Source organism: Strigops habroptila, chromosome 11 (assembly GCF_004027225.2).
Source record: "Strigops habroptila isolate Jane chromosome 11, bStrHab1.2.pri, whole genome shotgun sequence".
NCBI lineage: Eukaryota > Metazoa > Chordata > Aves > Psittaciformes > Psittacidae > Strigops > Strigops habroptila.
Genome location: NC_046360.1, coordinates 10069417 through 10088770, shown reverse-complemented (window position 1 = coordinate 10088770; position 19354 = coordinate 10069417). Strand labels below are relative to the sequence as shown.

Genomic DNA, 19354 nt, shown 5'->3' with positions numbered 1-19354 from the left:
AATGGTCAAAAGAGTTCTCCTAGGTCAGCAATGACAGGGATCCCAACTAGCGTGTTTTGCTTGTTGTAACATAAGAAGAGAACTTTGTAGGTAAAGACTCATATAATGCTCTTAATTTATGTCATACATGATGAACAATATCGATAAAAGAGTAAGAGTAAATAAGAGTATTGCCAGGCCTCAGAAAGGATAAACATTCAGGCTGAATTTAGGCCAAATTATTTGTTCTGTGAACAACAATACAGTTTCTTTTGTTGTAGGAATGGTTAAAAAAAAACCTCTAAAGAGTAGTCAAATGATGGGTATTTTCTTGCTATTTTTAGGAATGGCACAACGGAAATGCAGCCACCAGTTTTCTTCAGTGATGTGACTAAGTAAGATGTCAAGAGCATTTTACTTTAAAGGTATAGATTTTAACACAAGTAAAATGCAAATGGAGCAGAGGAGCACAGTATATGTAATAATATAAAAGTGGAAGACATCTGAGTGTGGTTCAGCCTGTTAGCTCTCCTTCCATCTGTAACTGCCTCAAAGCAAATATTTCAGTTTCCTGGGGCTCTCCAATATGCTCTACCCAGAACTTAGTTGTGCCAGCAACTTACAAAACATGAATGATGCAGTACTTTGCAATTTTACTTGTCGTGGCTGCACACAGCTTCGTAAAGATCCCCCTAACTCTGCTTCTTTCAGCAGCTAACAATTTGAATTGCTTGACAGCAGCAAAGCTCAGTCCTAGCTAGACTAAGCTAGCAGACCCAAGAACTGCTACTTCAGCTCCAGCAGAGGTAGACATTCCTTGGCTCGCACCTTCAGGCTTTGCTAAGGAGCCAACTTTGCTGCCATCAGGCAATTAGCATGTCACAGTCTGTAGTATCTTACTTTGAGTGAATGTACTAATGACATGTATTGGAATATTTATCTAGCTTATGTATCTCCTGGGAACATTTCAACAGTCTTCAGGACCTAAGCAGATGTAGTCTTAAGCAGAACTGCTTCTCAGAGGGAATGTTATTTAGGGAATATTTAAATATTTGCTCCCTTCTGTGTTTGCTGTGTCAAAAAACATCAAAAGGCTAATATAAGACCCTGGTCCCTACATAACCCATTCACACTAACACACTACACATGATATCAAAACAGTCCAATGAATTATTCCTGATTAAAATATAAGAATAAATAAAATGAACATTTCTCTAGTTAGTGAAAGCAATGAAGGATCTGTCAGTTTCACCAAGAATTATTTGCTAGGGAAAAGGAATAAATTCACCTTGTGGAGTTTCCAGGCATAGGAACATTTGTATCAAAACTATGTCAACAAAGTTATTAAAAATTACCATTCTTCAGAAAATGACAGTAGGAAGCAGCCCACCCTCCAGAAGTAAATTCATATCAAGCAGAGCTTTTCTGTGTGGCCTGACACATTCTACCAATACTATAGGTATATATTGCAAGTATTTTACTCCTCCTTGAGTGCTGATACTTATATAGATCCAGATGGATAAACAAATGGCTAGACAAGCAGAATCAGAATAAAATTCCTAGCCAAATAATAATGTCAGGTTATTTAAGTAGTAACTTAACTTTTACTATACATGTATATTGCAAAATCTTCAATAACACTATGATACCACCCTACCTTCTGCATTTATAAGCCAATAATTTATTGTGTAACTTTATATTCTATAGAGATGAGCTGCTAACCAGTCATTGTAAATGATAAAGAAAAATTAAAAGATGAAGTCTACTGCACTGTCATGCAAATCACTTCGTGCTGATACATAATATATTCAAAATAGTTGCCACCTGCCTCCTTCAAAAAAAGGATAATATTGTTTTGTTTTGCCTTTTAACAATTTTCCCTGTTTCAGTCACAGTTCAAATTTTCACATGGTCATTTCACACAGGCACTGAAACAGTGTCCAGTCTTCAAAAGACTGAACCCACATCTTTCCTTATAAGAGCAGACAGACATTTAGCTCTGAAGAAAAGAAATAAATTTAAAAATAAAAAAAATCACTGAAAATTCAATGAGCTGCATGCGCCTCCTATCAACATTCCTGTTTTGATTAAGTGATAGGTGCCAATGGTGGCAGGTGACAACTTTGAATTTTGTACTTAAAGCTCTGAGTGTATTTAAAGCACTGTATTTATAAAGGTTATAAGCTTCAATATTGCCCGTGTTACCACAGACCCATCACCCTCCTTAAAATGAGCAGTTTGATCATTCCTGCTCAAACCCCCCATGATTAGAGCACCTCCCTGTGCTGCCAGTATTGAGAACAGGGACTGTACCGTCCGGCGTTGCCTGCTGACGGGGTTTTTTACATTTGACGTAATCGTGGTCAACTGGAGTGGCTGTGTAAGGTGGGGATGTCAGACCTGGACCGCAGGAGGAGGGGAGGGAAGTCCCAGGGCCTGGCACTGTTCCGGCTGAAGAGTGAGAGTCTTCATCAATCATGCAAGTTTTCTCCCTGGGAGAGGCAAGAAAGAGAATAGTGTTAACATACGAGGGACACACACAAAGAACGAAAAGAGACTACATGTTCTTACAATGTTCCCAATACAGTCATCAAATCTTACTAACAAATTCTAAATGATGGATTTTTAGTACAGGTTATATTCCTCCACTGTCACTGGTCAATAGTAAAACATTATTTTGTAGTTGTTAATGAGACAGATTATGAGGACTGAAGTCTCTTATCCTTGAAAATAAAGGCCATTTGCTTTTGTATTGTTATTAGATGATTAAAAAAATAATTTTATTAATAAATAAAACCAATGGCTTCAAAATGGGTCATAAGATCAAAATTGTTCTCTTTTGTTCCTTTCCGATCTGCACTGGGCCAATTATTGAGAACATCTCAGTGCAGCATATAATCTTACTGTTCATGATACCTGAAAACTGCAAGCATTAGAATTAATTCTAATCATGTTGTTTTGTTCAAGCTTTTCATTCAGCTTCATTTTAGTAGTTTATTATACAGCATTTATCAGCATGCTTTCAGAGGATACTTCTGGAAATTAACACTCACTTTTCTGCAACTTTTGGGGTGTTCTTCTCCTCACCCCTGGCAAATGGTCCCTCAGAAGCTTCTTTCATGAAACTAACTAGTATCTCTGCATCTACTCCAGAGTCTGGTTTCCCCACAAGTTTCAAAATAGAAGCATGAAGTCGAAAGTATACCTAGAAAACACCAAAGTCCATTTGGTCAGTAGAGAATTCATAACTCTGCAACCTAGTACAAATAGCCTCTTCTCTGAAGAAAGCACAGGAAAAGTCAGTCATCTGTTACCTAAACTTACCTGAATAGGACTTTTCTTGCCTTTGAAAGTTGCTTATAAATTACAAGATCCTGAACACTGTAAAAATTTTATGCAACCTATGGAATACAACAGTGAAAGCAGACCTGGTCTGCTTGGAGGCAAAGCACCACTGAGTATGTTCTAGACCCACTATTTTTATGAGCCAACACAGTAAAAGCAAAGGCATGATTACTATCCCAACTCATACATGAACTTATGCTTTTATAGATGAGATGCTTGTGAAACCTACACGTTTGATTTTGATAAAAGCTGACTCTTTTATCTGTGTACAGCAAAATCCAGAAGTGGGATTTCTGTATGCCAGTCCAATACTGAGACTGTATACATAAACTGTCTTTTAAACAAAACCAGCCTAACACGATCCATTTTATTCTCCAGTTGGTCCTGTAAATGTTCCTAGTGCAGAGCACCATATACTTATGCCATTCACATAATATGAACTAATAATAAGTGGTATTCCATTATCTGTAGAGAACAACGTTTTCGAACCTACATATTTAACTTCCTTTTACCTCCAACGCTTCCATGGCAAGTTCTGGTGGATTATGGTAGTGAATTTTCTTTGGATATCGGGCAGCCTCCTCATGCAAGTAATGGCCCGCCTGTTTGTAATGCAGCAGGTAGACAACAGGAGGCTGTTTCTGCTTCTCTGCAATCTTTCCCAGCATGTAGTGAATAAGCCACTCCTCTTCATCACCATCTCCCTCACAGCGAGATGCTGACGTAAAACACAGCTTGGCTGTCTCCAACATACTGTCCCGACGCTCTTCCATCTGTGATTGAGCAAAGTGTTGAGAATACATGAATTCACTGTGCTGGGATGAAAGGTTCTAGAAATATATTCCTGCATATAAAAGTGCATAAACAAGGTATGTCATTTAAAACACTTTCAACCTGAACATATCCAAGTGATCAAATATACCCTGACAACACATAAAACGTGTTTATGGATAGGTTTTTGTTCATTTCAGTAACTGCTGACACAAATAACCAGAACAAAACAGTAAGACAGAAGTGTAAGAATATGCATGTAAATCTGAAAAATATCAAACCAATATATATGTCTACAAAAATTTTTCCACTTTTTCAGAGCTGTAATTATGTTAACTCTTCAAAGAATAAAAGACGCTTCTTTTGTTCTGCAGCTAAAGTCTGCCAGAACCACTACAGACCATTATCATTTGTGAAGAAACCTATTTTATCCGTCTTGCAGTGCATATAATTTTGAGCTGAATATGGCAAGAATACCCTCCCCCCATGTCTCAAAGAAATTAAAACCACCAGCATAAATTAAACTGCCAGTAAAGTCATCTAAAAAACTAGATCAAAAGATCCATATATGTAATTTTCTCTCACTGAAAAAGAAATTCATAAATTTAAATTCTTGGGTTACAAGAGTAGTCTCAGCACTTGTTGCACTTCAAGAACTGTAACACAACCTTTCCTTCCCTAAATATTTTGTAATGAGAAGAGAATAATAAAGGTTTTATGTATGAGAAACACATTACTGATGAATGGAGATTATATTGTTTATTATAATAGAGCTTTTCTTAGTAAATATGTGGGTTTAATATATTCAGACGGAAGATTCAAGTAGTCCTAAATAAACATTCTAATTTAATCCACAACTGAAGATAGCTGTTCTGCATTGTGCCTTTTATCTGATAATATGAAATAACTCCAGCATTATCCCTGGAATTCTTCAGCAAGTCCCTCATAGCCAAGAGGCCACAAGACAGTAACACCAAAGTTTTGATAGATCAATGGCATAAAAATGTAATAACTTAATTTTCTGAGTAGTTACTTTTGGAGCTCTTGGATGTAATAACCCTCAGAAAGAAAACCCTATTGTTAGTTGTCATTTCAAATGACAATACTACTTAATAAACCATATGTTCTCCTTTAATATGCGTGCTTATATCATCTTTCTTCTTAGAGGGCCAAACACTATGGAAGCGTCTATGGGAAGTGCAATGCTCAGACACAAGACGCATCAACTTGCTGTAAATATGTTCTCCTGGAAACAAAGGATGTTCCCAATACCACTTCTCTACAGTTCAAACCCTGGAAGATTTTTACAACTTACAGCAGACAGCCAGGAGCAGCATTTCTTTTTTTCACTCTGCTTCCAGTTGTGGACTACATAATATTTTTAAGTGAGAATAGTTAAAGCAGAAATAGAGTTTACTGGTCAAAGACAACAGACAAAACATTTCCCCTAGCAACTTCTATAACTGTCAGAGAGTATTCAAAATTGCTCATTTTGTCTTAGCAATAAACTTCAACTTTTTCAGCACTGTCATGCAGAAAGAGCTAATGAATTTGTAACAACTTTTTCTATGAAAATTCTGTCAATCTCATTTTGATCTTTTGTTTAAGTAAATAGTTCCAAAACATAGAAAAAGGGGAGGGATGTCTTTAGATAGAAGAGATGACATATGGACACAGATATCAGAGTAATTCCTGATCTTTTCACTATATGAATATGTACACATTTCAGCTTTTCCTGGAAACATTGTATGACATTTACAGAAAGGTACAGTAAATATAATTCCTCTATCCAGAATGTTACAAAAGTTAATTCAAGGATCAGGCTCAAACTAATTTTACACAGGAAAAAGAAAAAGCCTTTAAATACTGCTGACACCAGCAGATTATATGAATGAATATTAGAATTTCCAATGTTACTAAGTAGCCATACAGTCTAATATCTGGTAAAAAGCATGTAAATATTTAATTTTAAAAGTTACTATGTTAGAAAATAGCATTTTAAATAGTTAAAACTTCATACTGCACTCAGTTAGATCCCACCTGCTGCACAACTTCAGGGGGGAGTTCTGATTTCCACTGCTTAAGCTGTCGAGATGCAAAAGAATGTAGGGCATAGGAAATGGTGCCGTATTCTATCCACAAGGAGAGATTAGAGCTGTCAATCTCCAGGGCTCTCTTAAAGCAATTCAAGACAGGAGTAGAGTGCTTCCAGATTGGGCCATCGCTTTTCAATTCATTAGAGTTCAACTTGTCCTGAATACGACTTGCTCGAGCCAGAGCCATGCCAGCCCACGAATCAAACCTATGCAAGCAAGAGCATGTGTTACATGAACAATTGCCCCCCTAAACATTAAACTGAATGGCACAGACAAGATTCATTTTGTTATATCTTTTCTCTTCCTTTCATCTTACGGTCTCTCAAAACAGATCCCTGCATCTCCTCCTCCCTTCACAGTGAAACACAGGCTGTACAGCCTAAATCAAACAGATTTTATTAAATATGCTTTCCTACTAAAGCACTGTGCCCAGTGTCATGTCACACATGAAAGTCAAATGAAACAAGGTTTATCTGCCATACAAAAATAGCATTTCTGTACTTCTAATGGCAGCACTCCCATTGATTTCTTTTCTCAGTAACCACCCTGTCCTGTCCAAACACTGTCACCCTTCATTTCTATAGGCCAGCAGACAGCCATTATGGTATTTTGTATTGTTAGACTGAACTGTGAATGGTCTTTATCCTCATCATCATTTTCCAACATAAAAATCGCAAAACCTAAAATGCATTCATGTAGGAAAATTCTGATGAACGATGAAGACTGTTTACTGAGGGGACTGTTCAGGATCTAGTCCTGCATTTATGAGATCATTGACGATACAGTCTGAAGAGTAGTTTCTATTCCACAATCCCACCTTAACATCTGGGGTCATCAGCCCTGGAATTTTTCAATTTTACCATAATTCTCACAGCAAAGGAATAATCATAATGTTCTAACTTTTTTGCTTGTAATTTCTTGCTGATTTCAATTGAAAACCTATTTCTGGGTTAAGTGACCTCAATAGTCAGATTCCTGAAGGGAATGGAAGGAGAACTGTAACAGACATGTGAAGAAGTAGTATCTCATATGACTAAGATAAAAATACTATGCTACCACATAAAGCACCTTCTGAGCAACAAAGCACCACACAGTGAAATGCATTCCACTCATTTATTTATGCATTTAGGTATTAAAGTATCAATGCTACAGAAAAATGAGGGGAGGTAATTTCTTTATCAATCTCCAAACAGAAGTTCTAGCAATCTGCTAATCAGAGGTCCCAGACAAGAAGATTCATTAACACTAAATTACAGCTATTTCCTCTGTAGATTTCACATGTAAAATTGCTTTGTGCCTTCACCTTCCCTTTTGTCTTTGATATGTGACTGGATTTAGAAGTAGTTTTCTTGTCTCAAATCTATCAAACTAGGGGTTTGTCACTGACCCTGAGCTCTCAACTTCAAGGAGAATTAAAATGAAAGTTAACACCTAATATGCAAACCCTATATTTCATCAGTAAATGTAAAGATTATTTAATTTCATTTGAGAAGACTTTTACTCAAAACATGCTTTATTTTTAAGATGATAGAGCTTAATCTTGGTGGTATTTCAGTAAGTTGTAAATTATCAAGAAACAAGATGTTTAAGTATCACTGAAATATTTTACTTGAGTTTGTATTCTCTGAGTAGTTCATTAGCAGCAAGATTAATACTTTTAGAAAGGTATCAGCCTAAACAGTTAATCAGCTACAGAACACTATTTCTGCTATAGCTATGCTACTAACAGTGACATTTTTCATTCCTTGTCATGTATGAACATGCCAAAACAAAGAACAAAAGGTGCAAAAAAGAAATATTACTTGGTCTTTGCCCTTCCCAGTCATTCTTGATTTTATGATTTCATTTATCAGCTATAACTTCAAAACAATCAAATACTTAACACTAGGTTTTGTTTTGCCTTTTGTTTGTTGGGTTGTTTTACAGATGCACTTAATTATACAATAAAGCTATAATAACGGATTGCAGGCTTTTTAGTTTGGGGTTTTTAAACCCCTGAAACCAAAATAAGTATCTTTTGTTGTCTGCTTTTCAGTACTGAAAGAAGTGAGAAGAATGAATGATATGCAGCAGGAATCAATAATACTGACCTGTTTGGACAAATACAAATGTCGTGCATGTAAAATTTAATGGCCTTAGACTGTTCTTTATTCTTGAAATGATAGTCTGCCAGAAGATAGTACAACTCAGTCACCACTGGTGGAGAATAGTCTGCACCATCCGGGAGAGATGGTGCCTGAGAATAAAGAAAAAAAGTAAAGGTTCATGTTAAATGAAATAGTCACATTAAAGGAGCTGCACACTTGCTTCTTCCTTGTAGTGAAAGTAGCCTTTTCATCACAGAATATGAAGGTAGAATATGAAGACAGTGACAGCATTCCACAGATTCACAGAGCACTTACAAACACTAATGAACATCTCATACTGACTGCATACTAATCAATATTACCTCTTGCCATTCCAAGACTAAACCTTGGTGGTGTCATTTAATTTAAATTAAATTACCTGAGGAAATCCAACATCATGGAATAAATAATTCCCCTAACTATCTCAAAGTCAACATAAAAATAACAACATTTTTTACTCCTCTCAGTATTTTTTAAAAGCAATTAATTATACCTTGCTGCAGGTTCCTTCAATATAGGCAGATACAGTATCTAGGCTCAGCATAGGCTTGTCTGTTCGTGGAACAATCGTAGCAGTCTTCTTCAAAAGGTTGGCCAAATCAGCAGACACAGTACTGGTTTTATAACTATCAAATTCCGGAAGAGTTTTAGGCTTAAAATATTCAAACATGAACAAAGCATCTTCCCATGTTAGATCAACCTGAAAAGGGAGGTAGATGAGGGGGGAAACAAATTATCCCAAATTCCAAAATCAGAAGTCTATTGATGAAGAGTTTCTATTACTTTTCTAGTTCATGTGAATATACCTATTACTCTAGCAGGAAACCAATTACACCTCCCAAGAACAGAACAACTAAAGGCACCATTAATTTATGCTGCTCACAAATATAGCTCACTGATTTAAAAGACAAAGGTATCTGGGCTGTAATTCAGTGTATGTCACTGAAAAATAGTCATTCTACTTGCTTAGAAGTTGTTTATAAGCAAGAATCAGCTGCAAGTATCCTGAGCAACACTGAGATCTTGGGTAAGATATGGATGAGAAAAGCTCTACATCTTCAATTTAAAATTCCAGTTAGAATAAATGAAATGGGAATCAGACAAAATTCTGAGACTTAAAAATCTTCAAACTCTCTAATTTAAGAATTTATTTCACATTTTCCCTTCACTTTTCTTTATTGAAAACAGTAACCAAAAGAAAAAAAATTACACTTTCCTTTGCTAGACTGGTTTTTTATTGTTCATCTTATTCCTTAGAGTAAATTTTGCTTCTGTGCTCAAAATGGGAAAGTCACATTACTAAAAATCAATTTATCAGTGACTTCAATAAGAACTTTTTCATCCAGAATTGCCCAAATGTAATGGATTTATTTGGGGAGCCCGGGGGCAGAGGGTAATCTCTTTATACATCCCTTTTTCTTAGTTATTCCCATGTTCTCATTATTTTACTTTTCTAACAGATAAGTGTAATAGATTGAATTCACAAATATTCAATGAATAACATAACAGTATTTATGTATTTTAAAAGGTCAGTTCAAAGAAGCCAGACAATTATTTTACTTGTATGAAACTACTTTTAATTTATAATTCTATGATCACTTGCATTTGGTAAATGCAAAAATCATCTGAGATTTCTGAACAAAATTAGTGCTGTTTCAAGGCAGAGGATTGCTGACCTGCTTTTTCTGTCCCTTTCTTATTACTTCAATGCTCTTCCCAAGGCACTCTATAGATGTTCTCCCAAACTCAACTGAATTTCACACATTTCTGATAAAAGGCTACCAGAAGGATTTCAAAATAAGCTGTAATATAATTTACTTGCATAATTTTTAACAGTGACATTTTTCACTTTCATAAACTGCAGGGCTGGCTGCTAAAGTTTTCTTCTCTCAAGCTGACTTTTTTCCTCTCTAATTTTCCTCAAACTCGAACTTCTTGTCTGTTGAAAACAGGAAAGTCATGGCTCAGTAAGATCGATTTGTGAATAGTTTCAAAATGGCACACTACTATGAATAAGACTACACTAGTATTTCACTTTAAATATCTTTATATTTATAAAGGCTACCATATTTTTTTAAATTAATTTATTTTCTGCAATATGTAAAATACATAAATTTTACAAGGAAATAAAAGTAATCTTTGGCATTCGAACCAAAGAAAGGTGTATCTTCCATCACTTCAGGATATTCCACTAACATTAAATAATACATATCTTACCTGCTGTACTGAATGTTCTTCTAGGTACCTTGCTTTGCTTTTTTTGCTAGGGAAACCATATAAACAATAAAAACACTGTTCCAGGGCTGTTTCCAGCTCTTCTTTGTATGGATGAGTATCTTCAGAAGTGGATGCTGCAAGTTCTTTTTGCAGTACCTGGACCTACAATATCACAAATACCAATGAAAAATATTTGGAAGCTGAAGATTGCATGAAGTTACCTAGCTGCCTGAAGGCTAATGATGAAAACAACATTAAGGCACTACATGTATTTTTCCCAAATTATAACCAAATATTACCCATATTTCTGTAAACCCATCTCACACAAGTAATTTCAATGGCACTGGAATGGCAATGAAGTGCTTTCATTTTTTTTTTCTATGTTAATTTACGAATTCTTGTCTTTAATCAATGAGATTAGATATCAGCTTAACGTTTCAGACTTAAGATCATTCAAAGTTTTCCACTGCACACCAAGTTCCTTTTGTCACCCCTGTGAATAAGAAAAAGGAACCAAAGAATTTCTACCCTAATTCACAAACATTCATTTCCTCTGCATGGAAAAAGGGTAATGGAGAGGACTTTGTGGAAAAAGAAAGGACAGGTAATGAAAATCTGACTGAAATGGATAGAGAATTGCACAGTATGAACAGTATCATACAGATGGCTACACACCAACGAAAGTGGCTGGACTGATCCCAAATTACTAAACACTGTAGCAAGTTGCTATCTTTAACTTCAACATTACAAGAAAAACTACCCATCAGTAGCATTTCACATTTTGGAAGATGCTTTTACTCTAAAACATTCATTAAAGAAAACTGCAACTGAATGCCAAAGACAAAAGGTAATTCTTTCCCTAAAAAGCAAACAAAAAAAGAGCACATTCCAGGAAGACATTTCAAAGTCAATAAAAACATATTCACCAAGAATAATCTGTGTAGTGGGATTCTGGATCTTCATTCCAAAAAAAAAAAACAAAACCCACACTTAATCACTGATGTTTAAGAATCAGTTCCAACATGTTCCAACATGAAATTTAAATGAAAAAATGAACTGTGTAAGTAGAAATGACATTAATTTTATCTTAAACATCCAACAGCAATATGTGGTGTGTGCATCCCCAGTATCAAAGCACACCAGTTATGTCTGAAGAAAATTCATTTGAGGTGGTAGAAAAGTGCTGTTACTGTAAATCTCATTTGGGAGACTGAAGGGCATAGAAAAATACCAAGTTCTCCACTGTGATCTGCCTCTGAAGTTTTAGGAAGCTGTATACTACGAGGAGAATTCTATTAACTGGTAAGTAATTTCCTTTATGGTTTTCCTTCAGATAAAAAGCATCCACTTTCATTTATTCAACTTTAGTAAGACCTGACTTCTCCCAACCAGCCACACCTATTCCTCAGCACACTGGTTTACTTAGGAGTTTCCTCAACTGAAATTTTGCAGTCATAAATTGAAAATGCAAAGCATTCACCTATTTGCAATTTGTATAAAAGCTTATCATTTTACTTTTATTTTAGCTGCCTGCTCCTTTTTCAACATCTAGGATTGTAAACTCAATTATTTATGCATACAATGCATGCTACAGGAAGTTTCTCATCATGATTGGCTTTCCTGACACTAAAAACACTGTAATTCTTTCTGTCATTCTTCATGTAAGAAACTTGTTTGTAAGTGCTGGGATAAACTATAAGATGTTAATTCTCTTCTGCTTAAAAGATCTGTGCTAAGAACAAGGTACCATTTATTAAGACCCAAAACCCTGAAAAATAAGAGTAAAGACAATTCTTAGAAGGCATTTCAATGACATTTTAAGTCACAGCAATCATCTTTGAGTCACAGCAGACACCTCATTTCCACTACTTTTCCTGTACAGATTTACGAACAACGTTTGAAATTTACAGAAAGTGTAGATAAATAAGTCAAAAGGAAGATACAAGAATCACAGGAAACTCTAATAAAAGCATGGCATTCCTGCTGCTGCACACAAAATCACATCTAACACCACTAACAGAACTCCCGCTTGAACAGTATTAAAAACAACCTCCTGTGTTCTTCTTTAGCTTTTCAAGTCTTGGCAATAACCCAGAATTGGTCTTAATAATTCAGACCTTGACTACTGCTGAAGGACTGAACTACATATTAACACGGTCTCTTGCACGCAACCTTCAGCCACAAGTAATACAATGTATCTGAGCAGACAGGTCATCTATAGAAGGTTTTATAGACTAGTATTACATGATGACACTTTTAACATTCTGTCTTTCTCTTCAAATGATTAATCCTATTTTATCTTTATCTTTCCTTATCCTTCCAACATCTGCTTGTTTCTGAAAACTAAATTCTTGGGCTCAATAATATGATCCAATATTTTAGTTTAAATGGGCAATTCTACAACTGAAAATGGAAGATTTTTTCCAAAGTACCTGATGACATTTGCAAAGATCTAGCTGTAAACGCATTCACACCTCCCAATTATCTGCAGTTTATCCTGGTTCACAGGGCATACTCTGATTCCCCAGGCTGTGGATACAGGCACGCTACACAGAGACAATGTAGATTCATCACTCAGGAGCACTGCACCTGAGTGCAAGCTCAAGTGTGGAGACAGGCTATCTATTTTCATGAAGCACAGTGCCTGAGCTAATCTGCCCTCTGGACGCAAGGCAGATCCATGCAGAGGCAACTCAGGTGTATCAGCATTATGGTCCTAATACCAGGGAGACTGAGGAGAGCAGGATGCAGAGGTAATCTAATAGTCCTACGCTGAGTCAGCCTGAGTTCAAACACTGTTCATTAGCTCCAGCCCTAGCAGGATGAGCTGACTCCTGCAGAACCCCTCAGGCTCTCCGCGCCATCCTTCCCAGCTGTCTAAATTACTGTCCTAGACACACTGCTGCTCAAACGCAGAGGCAGATGGGGTCTGGCACTGAGCTGAGGCTAATAAGCTCCAGGGAGTGCTGAGAAGGGAAATTAAACTAATCATGATTTTCTCTTGGCTGAAGGTAATAAACCTCAATGAAGTCAAGCTGAATCTGTGAAGTGCCACTGTAATGTCCCTGTAGAGCACTGCCCAGTATCTGCCATTATACCGAATTAGCTGGGGTTTTGCCAACAGCCAGGTTTTGCCAACAGACTGTCAGTACTCTGCACAGGGGAAAGGTGACTGCACTTCGGTTTCTTAGCTAAGGATAAGGTGAGGAAACAGCAACACACATAGAAACATCCTCCTTCAACCATGTGAAATTTCTTTTCTGGTGTAAGAACTAGACGTCAAGAAATAATCTTTAAAAGGTGAACAACGAATGGGTAACTGCTTTCATCTAATAATGCTATAGCACTACTGCCCAGACACCCATTTCTGGAGCATATTAGACCTTCTAACATGCCCATCCGAACAACAGAGCAAAGACACAGGACCAGAATAATTCTTCATCCTCTTCACCCTTTGTTCAATACCTGAATTTACATTTAGTAATTGTGTATCAGGAGTTACATTTAGTCAGTAACATGAAAACAACAGAATTACTATTTTTTTCAGTCTATGGTGTAAAACCAAGGCAGATATAATCAAACAAGTCAAATTTATCAGCAGAACAGCCAAATACATCACAGCTTCAGGACATAATCCAGGTAACGACACATGGACTGTGCGTAAAATGCTGCTGCAAGCAGGGCAGGGGTGTGGCTGAGCTACCACGCACAGAAGGAGAAGATAAAACTGGAAATAGATTCAGTATTCAGGTATTCCCTTCCCGCATGTCACAAGCAGTTTTATATGTCCATTAGCAAAAATAAAGGCCAATGTTACCAGCCATCTGGGTGAATGCTGGTAGGCACTAGAAATTTTTATTAGCTTCAAACATTACGTCTGTTTATTTTTAAGCTAAGCATCACAAAATTCAAGTTTTACCAGGATCAGTGACTGATACAGGCCCACATTTCTCCTGAGTACTCAGAATAACCACTTACTTCCCCAGTGCTTTCTCTTTCAGGGCAAGGTAGATCATTTACTTTACACATCCCGTTAAAGATGTTTATATAGTAGAGTTAGTTATCCAAAGACATTTAGTGTCTGACAAAGAGTTCTGTTTAGAAAACATACCAGTGGACAGGGGTCTGGAATAACAAGCCTTTGCTACTCAAAATTAACTGACTGAAACATTCATGCATGGGAGAAAAAGGAAAGTAGATCTAAAAGTGCATTTTTACATGAAGACAAGGCAATAACCTAACATAAGTTTGAAGTTGTTCCCTGCTTTGAGATGGGGCTTGGCCAGATGACTTTCAGAGGTCCCTTCCAACCTAAATTACTCGAACACTTACATAGAACTTGAGAAGAGCACCATCTGAATTGCAACACCAGGATCTTCTTCCCAAATACTCATGAGCAGTGTTCAGCAGCATCAGTGAAGAAGGCAACATAGGGGTATCAGGACTCACTGGAAGAAAGAAGATGGTAAATATTTAAGTAGCACAGAACTGAGTTAAATCCAACCAGCCAATGCTTCACCTGGCAAAAGAAGTTTCCTCTGTGATAAGAAAGTGATGTTTGCATACCCCTCTACTTCCTTCAGCCAGCAAGGTAAGATGACAAACAATTATTTCCTTATTGATATTGCAGAGCTAGATGGTAAGGAGCTTAGCTCCAATATGTAAAACTGAATAACTAATTCACCTTCTTCTCCCTGGTTCTGCTGCTTCTGGCAGCAAAGGGATTGAAAAGCATCTTCCTCATGCTGGATGATTCTGTGCAGGATTATCCATGGAAGCACTGAGGAGACGTATGGTTCTTTCGGCTCTTCCTGGACTGCCATGCTGCAGTCTATGATCTAATAAAGGAACAGACATTATACAGATAAAGTGACATGAAATAAAGGTCAGGTGTGAATCCTTTCCAAACAACCCAAAGTTGCTAAGGAAACTTATTTTATCCTGAGGAAATAATCTGAAGTTGAGCCTGAGCTGCTCACAGGCAGTAAAAATCCTACAAATAAGATTACCCTGGTACAGGGAAGGGTAGAAGATCATTTCCCCTACCCTAACATACCTCTTGCATCATTATTTTCCACCAAGTTATTTCTCTGTTAATAACATATACAAACAATTCAAAGTTAGCAAATGCAAAGTATGAATTCTTAGTGTTAGTAAGCCTCATTACTGTACAAGAAATTTATCTGCACCCCAGCAAGGAAGAGGAACTTAGTTATAAGAATTCCTGAATTCTTTACTGAGTCTTACAACAACTGTTAAAGACCAATTAGAATCATTAACAGATGCTATATAAATGATCTAACGGAATAAATTCTGAGCAACAGAATGCTGTGTCATGGAACCGCTGTCCTAGCATTTCTCATGGACAACTGCTCATTTTACTGCCTCAGGACCAGGAATTTCAGAAGTCCTATGTTTTTCTCACATTCTTACACACACACAACAGTTTTTCTATTGGTATTTATGTAGATAAAGAATCATATTTATTTTTACTACAGAAACCATTTAGGATATTATAATGAATACTCTGTTCTCCACAATTCCATTACATTCCACAACATAGTGACACACATAAAACTTTACACAATGAGAGTGATTTTGAAGTCCTTTGCTTTTGCTGAAATAAATGGAGATTTGAGAGTTGCAATCACACTGAATTTTGACATTAACTAGACTCGCTTCTTAATGGAACTGAGAGTCCACCATTTCCTGGAATGAAAAATATTCATTTGTGGGTTTTAAGGTTTGAAAGTACTTTGTTTAAAGGCTAAAGCTAGCTGTATTCATAGTGATAGAAACAGAGATAGAAACAGTGATAGGAAAGTCCACACATAATTTTTTCCCTTGCCCTCTCCTCACCACCCTCTTTGTTTTCACTGGAAAAACCCATAGCTTGGCCAGCACTTGCAAGCAACTCTACCATGTTCCTAAGGCTTATGGGATCTTGTCTTCTAGCCCAAAGCACATACAGCCAAGATCAGTGCCATAACTCACAAACTGCACCCAGCCAGCTCAACCACTCTTTAAATTACCACCATTTCAAATCCCGTTAGAAAACAGTGTTGTTCCTTAGATTACTACCACATCCTTTGCTTATGCCAAGCAGCTTGGTGGTACCTGCTGTTACTGATCCTAGCACAGGTGTGCTCAGCATGTAGCTCATTTCTAACATACTGAAATGAAGACTATGAAGGTAATGATCATCCTCCCCCAACCTTCCCCTAACAAAAATGTCACCCAAACTGTCACTGCGAGTGGGTGGCAATTCAGACAACAGCTGGTTTGTGCCTGAAGGTCTGCAGCACACAATACCTCTTTCCTAGTGCAAGTGAACAGGTTACCTGAATCAGGTTGGTTGTTAATCGAACAAGGCTTGGTGTTACAGAAGAGTCTTTCAGGATGCTGTTGACTGATGATAATGAAGTATCTATTCCTGTGAGCAGCTGTGTTACCGTAGCAACCCACTCTTCTTTAGCAGAGGCTGCTGTCATATTAATCATCTGCTGAATTGCTTCATTCAAGGCAACTTCTGAGCATTCAAAGCATTGCTTGTAATCTTTCAGTTTGAGCAGGGACTCCTAGGGAATGTAAATATGAAAAAAATCTATTATAAGGATGAAGGGTTTATTTTAAACCATGAATGCACAGCAGGGCAAAGCAATATATACAGTTAATGTGGTTACTTTAATGAAATGATAAAAGAACACCTTCAAATATGACATTAAAAAAGGATAACAGGAGGTGCATGGACCCTGGATGACAAATATACAAGTAGGATCTAAATAAAAAAAAAATACAAAAAAATCACTGAATCTATCTGCTTTAATAATAGATGCAATGGAAAAAAAAAAAGCAGGAAAGAGACGGCTGTAGGTCTAACATTCTAATGATATGCAGTTGAATAGAGGCCCCTACAGAAACAGGGTTTGGATCTTTATGATCTTGTGCTACCATTTTATTATTTCATAAACAACAAAATAGCAACTATAAGGCTAGCATTATAGCAACATCCTCCTGCTTCTTTGTACTCCGTCAAGTTTGGGTCAGGAGATGGCATGGAGGCTGTAGGATTTGGTTCCATCCAGTTAAAAGAGCATCAGTCTCTTTTTGCGCAACCTTCCCCCCCCTGCCCGAGAAAGTGTTCTGACAGCTGAGCTCATTTGTATGCTTATTTTCACACTGTCAAATGGACTAAATCTATAGCAATCACATTGGATGTATCTATCAACAGTTTGTCATTTGTGCAGGACAGATACACTACATCATAAATTCACTAAATCATTCATAGGTTAGGTAAATTTAAAGTTTCCAAACAGTTGCAAATCACCATATAGTCAACATCAGCAAAAGCAGGAACTATTTACAGAAGATGCAGATACCATAAATCCATCCATAAGATGCCTCTGTAAATGATTCAAGTTTATTTGAATGTACAGTTTTTCTGGACATTTCACAGAGGCCTCAGACATCTTTAGCCACATTCTCAGTTAGCAAAAGCTGGCATATTGCTAATGCTGTTCAAATTAAAAGTCTGGTTCCACGTTTTGTTTTGTAAATAAGACTCATTAACCATTAAGACCCACTCAAGAAATCCTTTCATCCAGTTTTCAGGAATAAGTCTTAATTCCTTAATAAAAAGATCTTTGAAGAAGCAAAACAAACCTGTAGGAGAAGCAGCTGTGCTGGTCTCTCTGGTATGGATGTTACAAATTCCAGATGTTTTGCTCTGCCATAACCATTAAAGCATAATGTTGGACGAAGCAGATGTACCACTGCATTATAATCCCCTGCCTCATACAGTCGCTGGATCTCTTCCAAAGACTGGCATCTCTCCAAAGATTTTAGGTTCTTTTCAATCTGCAAACATCACAGATGGCATAATTCAACTTTCATTTTGTCTTCACATACATTTGACTACTGACATTTCTCCTAGCAGTTTAGCTGTAAAGCTGTGTGAACTCTACAGCTACAACCAGGAAGAAAACACCTACTACGTAACATGTCACCCATTCCACAGATTTGTAATTATTATGCAGTACGTGACTTTAGTGCTATGATTATTTTAAACTTTTTTGCCTCAAATCCCCAAATCACACATTTCTACGCTGCAAGAACACATCCATCAAATAGATTTGAAAGTGAAGACAGCATCTCTTGTGTTTGGAGTTCATACCCCAAAAAAACAGCAATAGAAAGAACAGAAGATGAATATCCCTTTGCTTAAAAGTATATGCAAATTGTAACGTGGAAAACACTGCTGAGGTAAAGAGCTAATTTAGGCAAAGGTGAAATATATGTTTAGGAACAGAAAATAAAACACTAATCTAATATTCTACTGTTCTACATGCAGCTGCTCTAATATTTTTACTCTGCATAAAAGCAATTTTAAGTTGTACAGGACCAACAGAACCAAAAGGTACCTTTTTGAAACTGATACAATGGCTCTGACATTATCATTGAACCATGAACCTGTCCTTTCACTCTTTGAAAAATTCTAGGACAGATGTGGTAAAGTTCATCACAAATGTGCTAATTCATAGATGACCTTTGAAACCGGGAAGGATGGAGTGGGGAGAACACACCTGCAAATTCTTACCTCTTCTAAAGAAACAACAGAATCAACATGTAGATTAGGTAACCGTATTACGATGCCGCATTCATTGCCAGCTGTAGCTTGCATTGTAGTGGAGCTCTGTAGCATTTCAGTGCAGATATCATAGTTTTCAAGTGCCTGTTCCATGTCTCCCTACAGAAGCAGTACAGAGGAAAACAAACAAAAAACCCTAGAGTTCTGTCTGCAGTGAGGGTTTATAAAGCATG

The 19354-nt window shown here is 36.9% G+C and overlaps 1 protein-coding gene across 9 annotated transcripts in view; it reads right to left on the bottom strand.

Annotated features, from left to right (window-relative positions):
* CABIN1 (calcineurin binding protein 1) overlaps window positions 1–19354 on the bottom strand; it is a 116851-nt gene that overhangs the window by 83365 nt on the left and 14132 nt on the right. For 7 of the 9 annotated variants that reach the window (XM_030500333.2, XM_030500335.1, XM_030500332.1 and 4 more), the window contains 12 exons: window positions 19131–19280; window positions 18197–18391; window positions 16876–17112; window positions 15219–15372; window positions 14867–14982; window positions 10535–10696; window positions 8811–9017; window positions 8282–8427; window positions 6136–6397; window positions 3837–4097; window positions 3033–3184; window positions 2293–2471 (listed from right to left, as the gene is read on the bottom strand). In XM_030500333.2, the coding sequence (XP_030356193.1) occupies window positions 2293–2471; window positions 3033–3184; window positions 3837–4097; window positions 6136–6397; window positions 8282–8427; window positions 8811–9017; window positions 10535–10696; window positions 14867–14982; window positions 15219–15372; window positions 16876–17112; window positions 18197–18391; window positions 19131–19280 (2221 nt within the window). The remainder of the gene's footprint in view (window positions 1–2292; window positions 2472–3032; window positions 3185–3836; window positions 4098–6135; window positions 6398–8281; window positions 8428–8810; window positions 9018–10534; window positions 10697–14866; window positions 14983–15218; window positions 15373–16875; window positions 17113–18196; window positions 18392–19130; window positions 19281–19354) is intronic. The other 2 variants (XM_030500337.1, XM_030500338.1) reach the window with 1 other exon arrangement.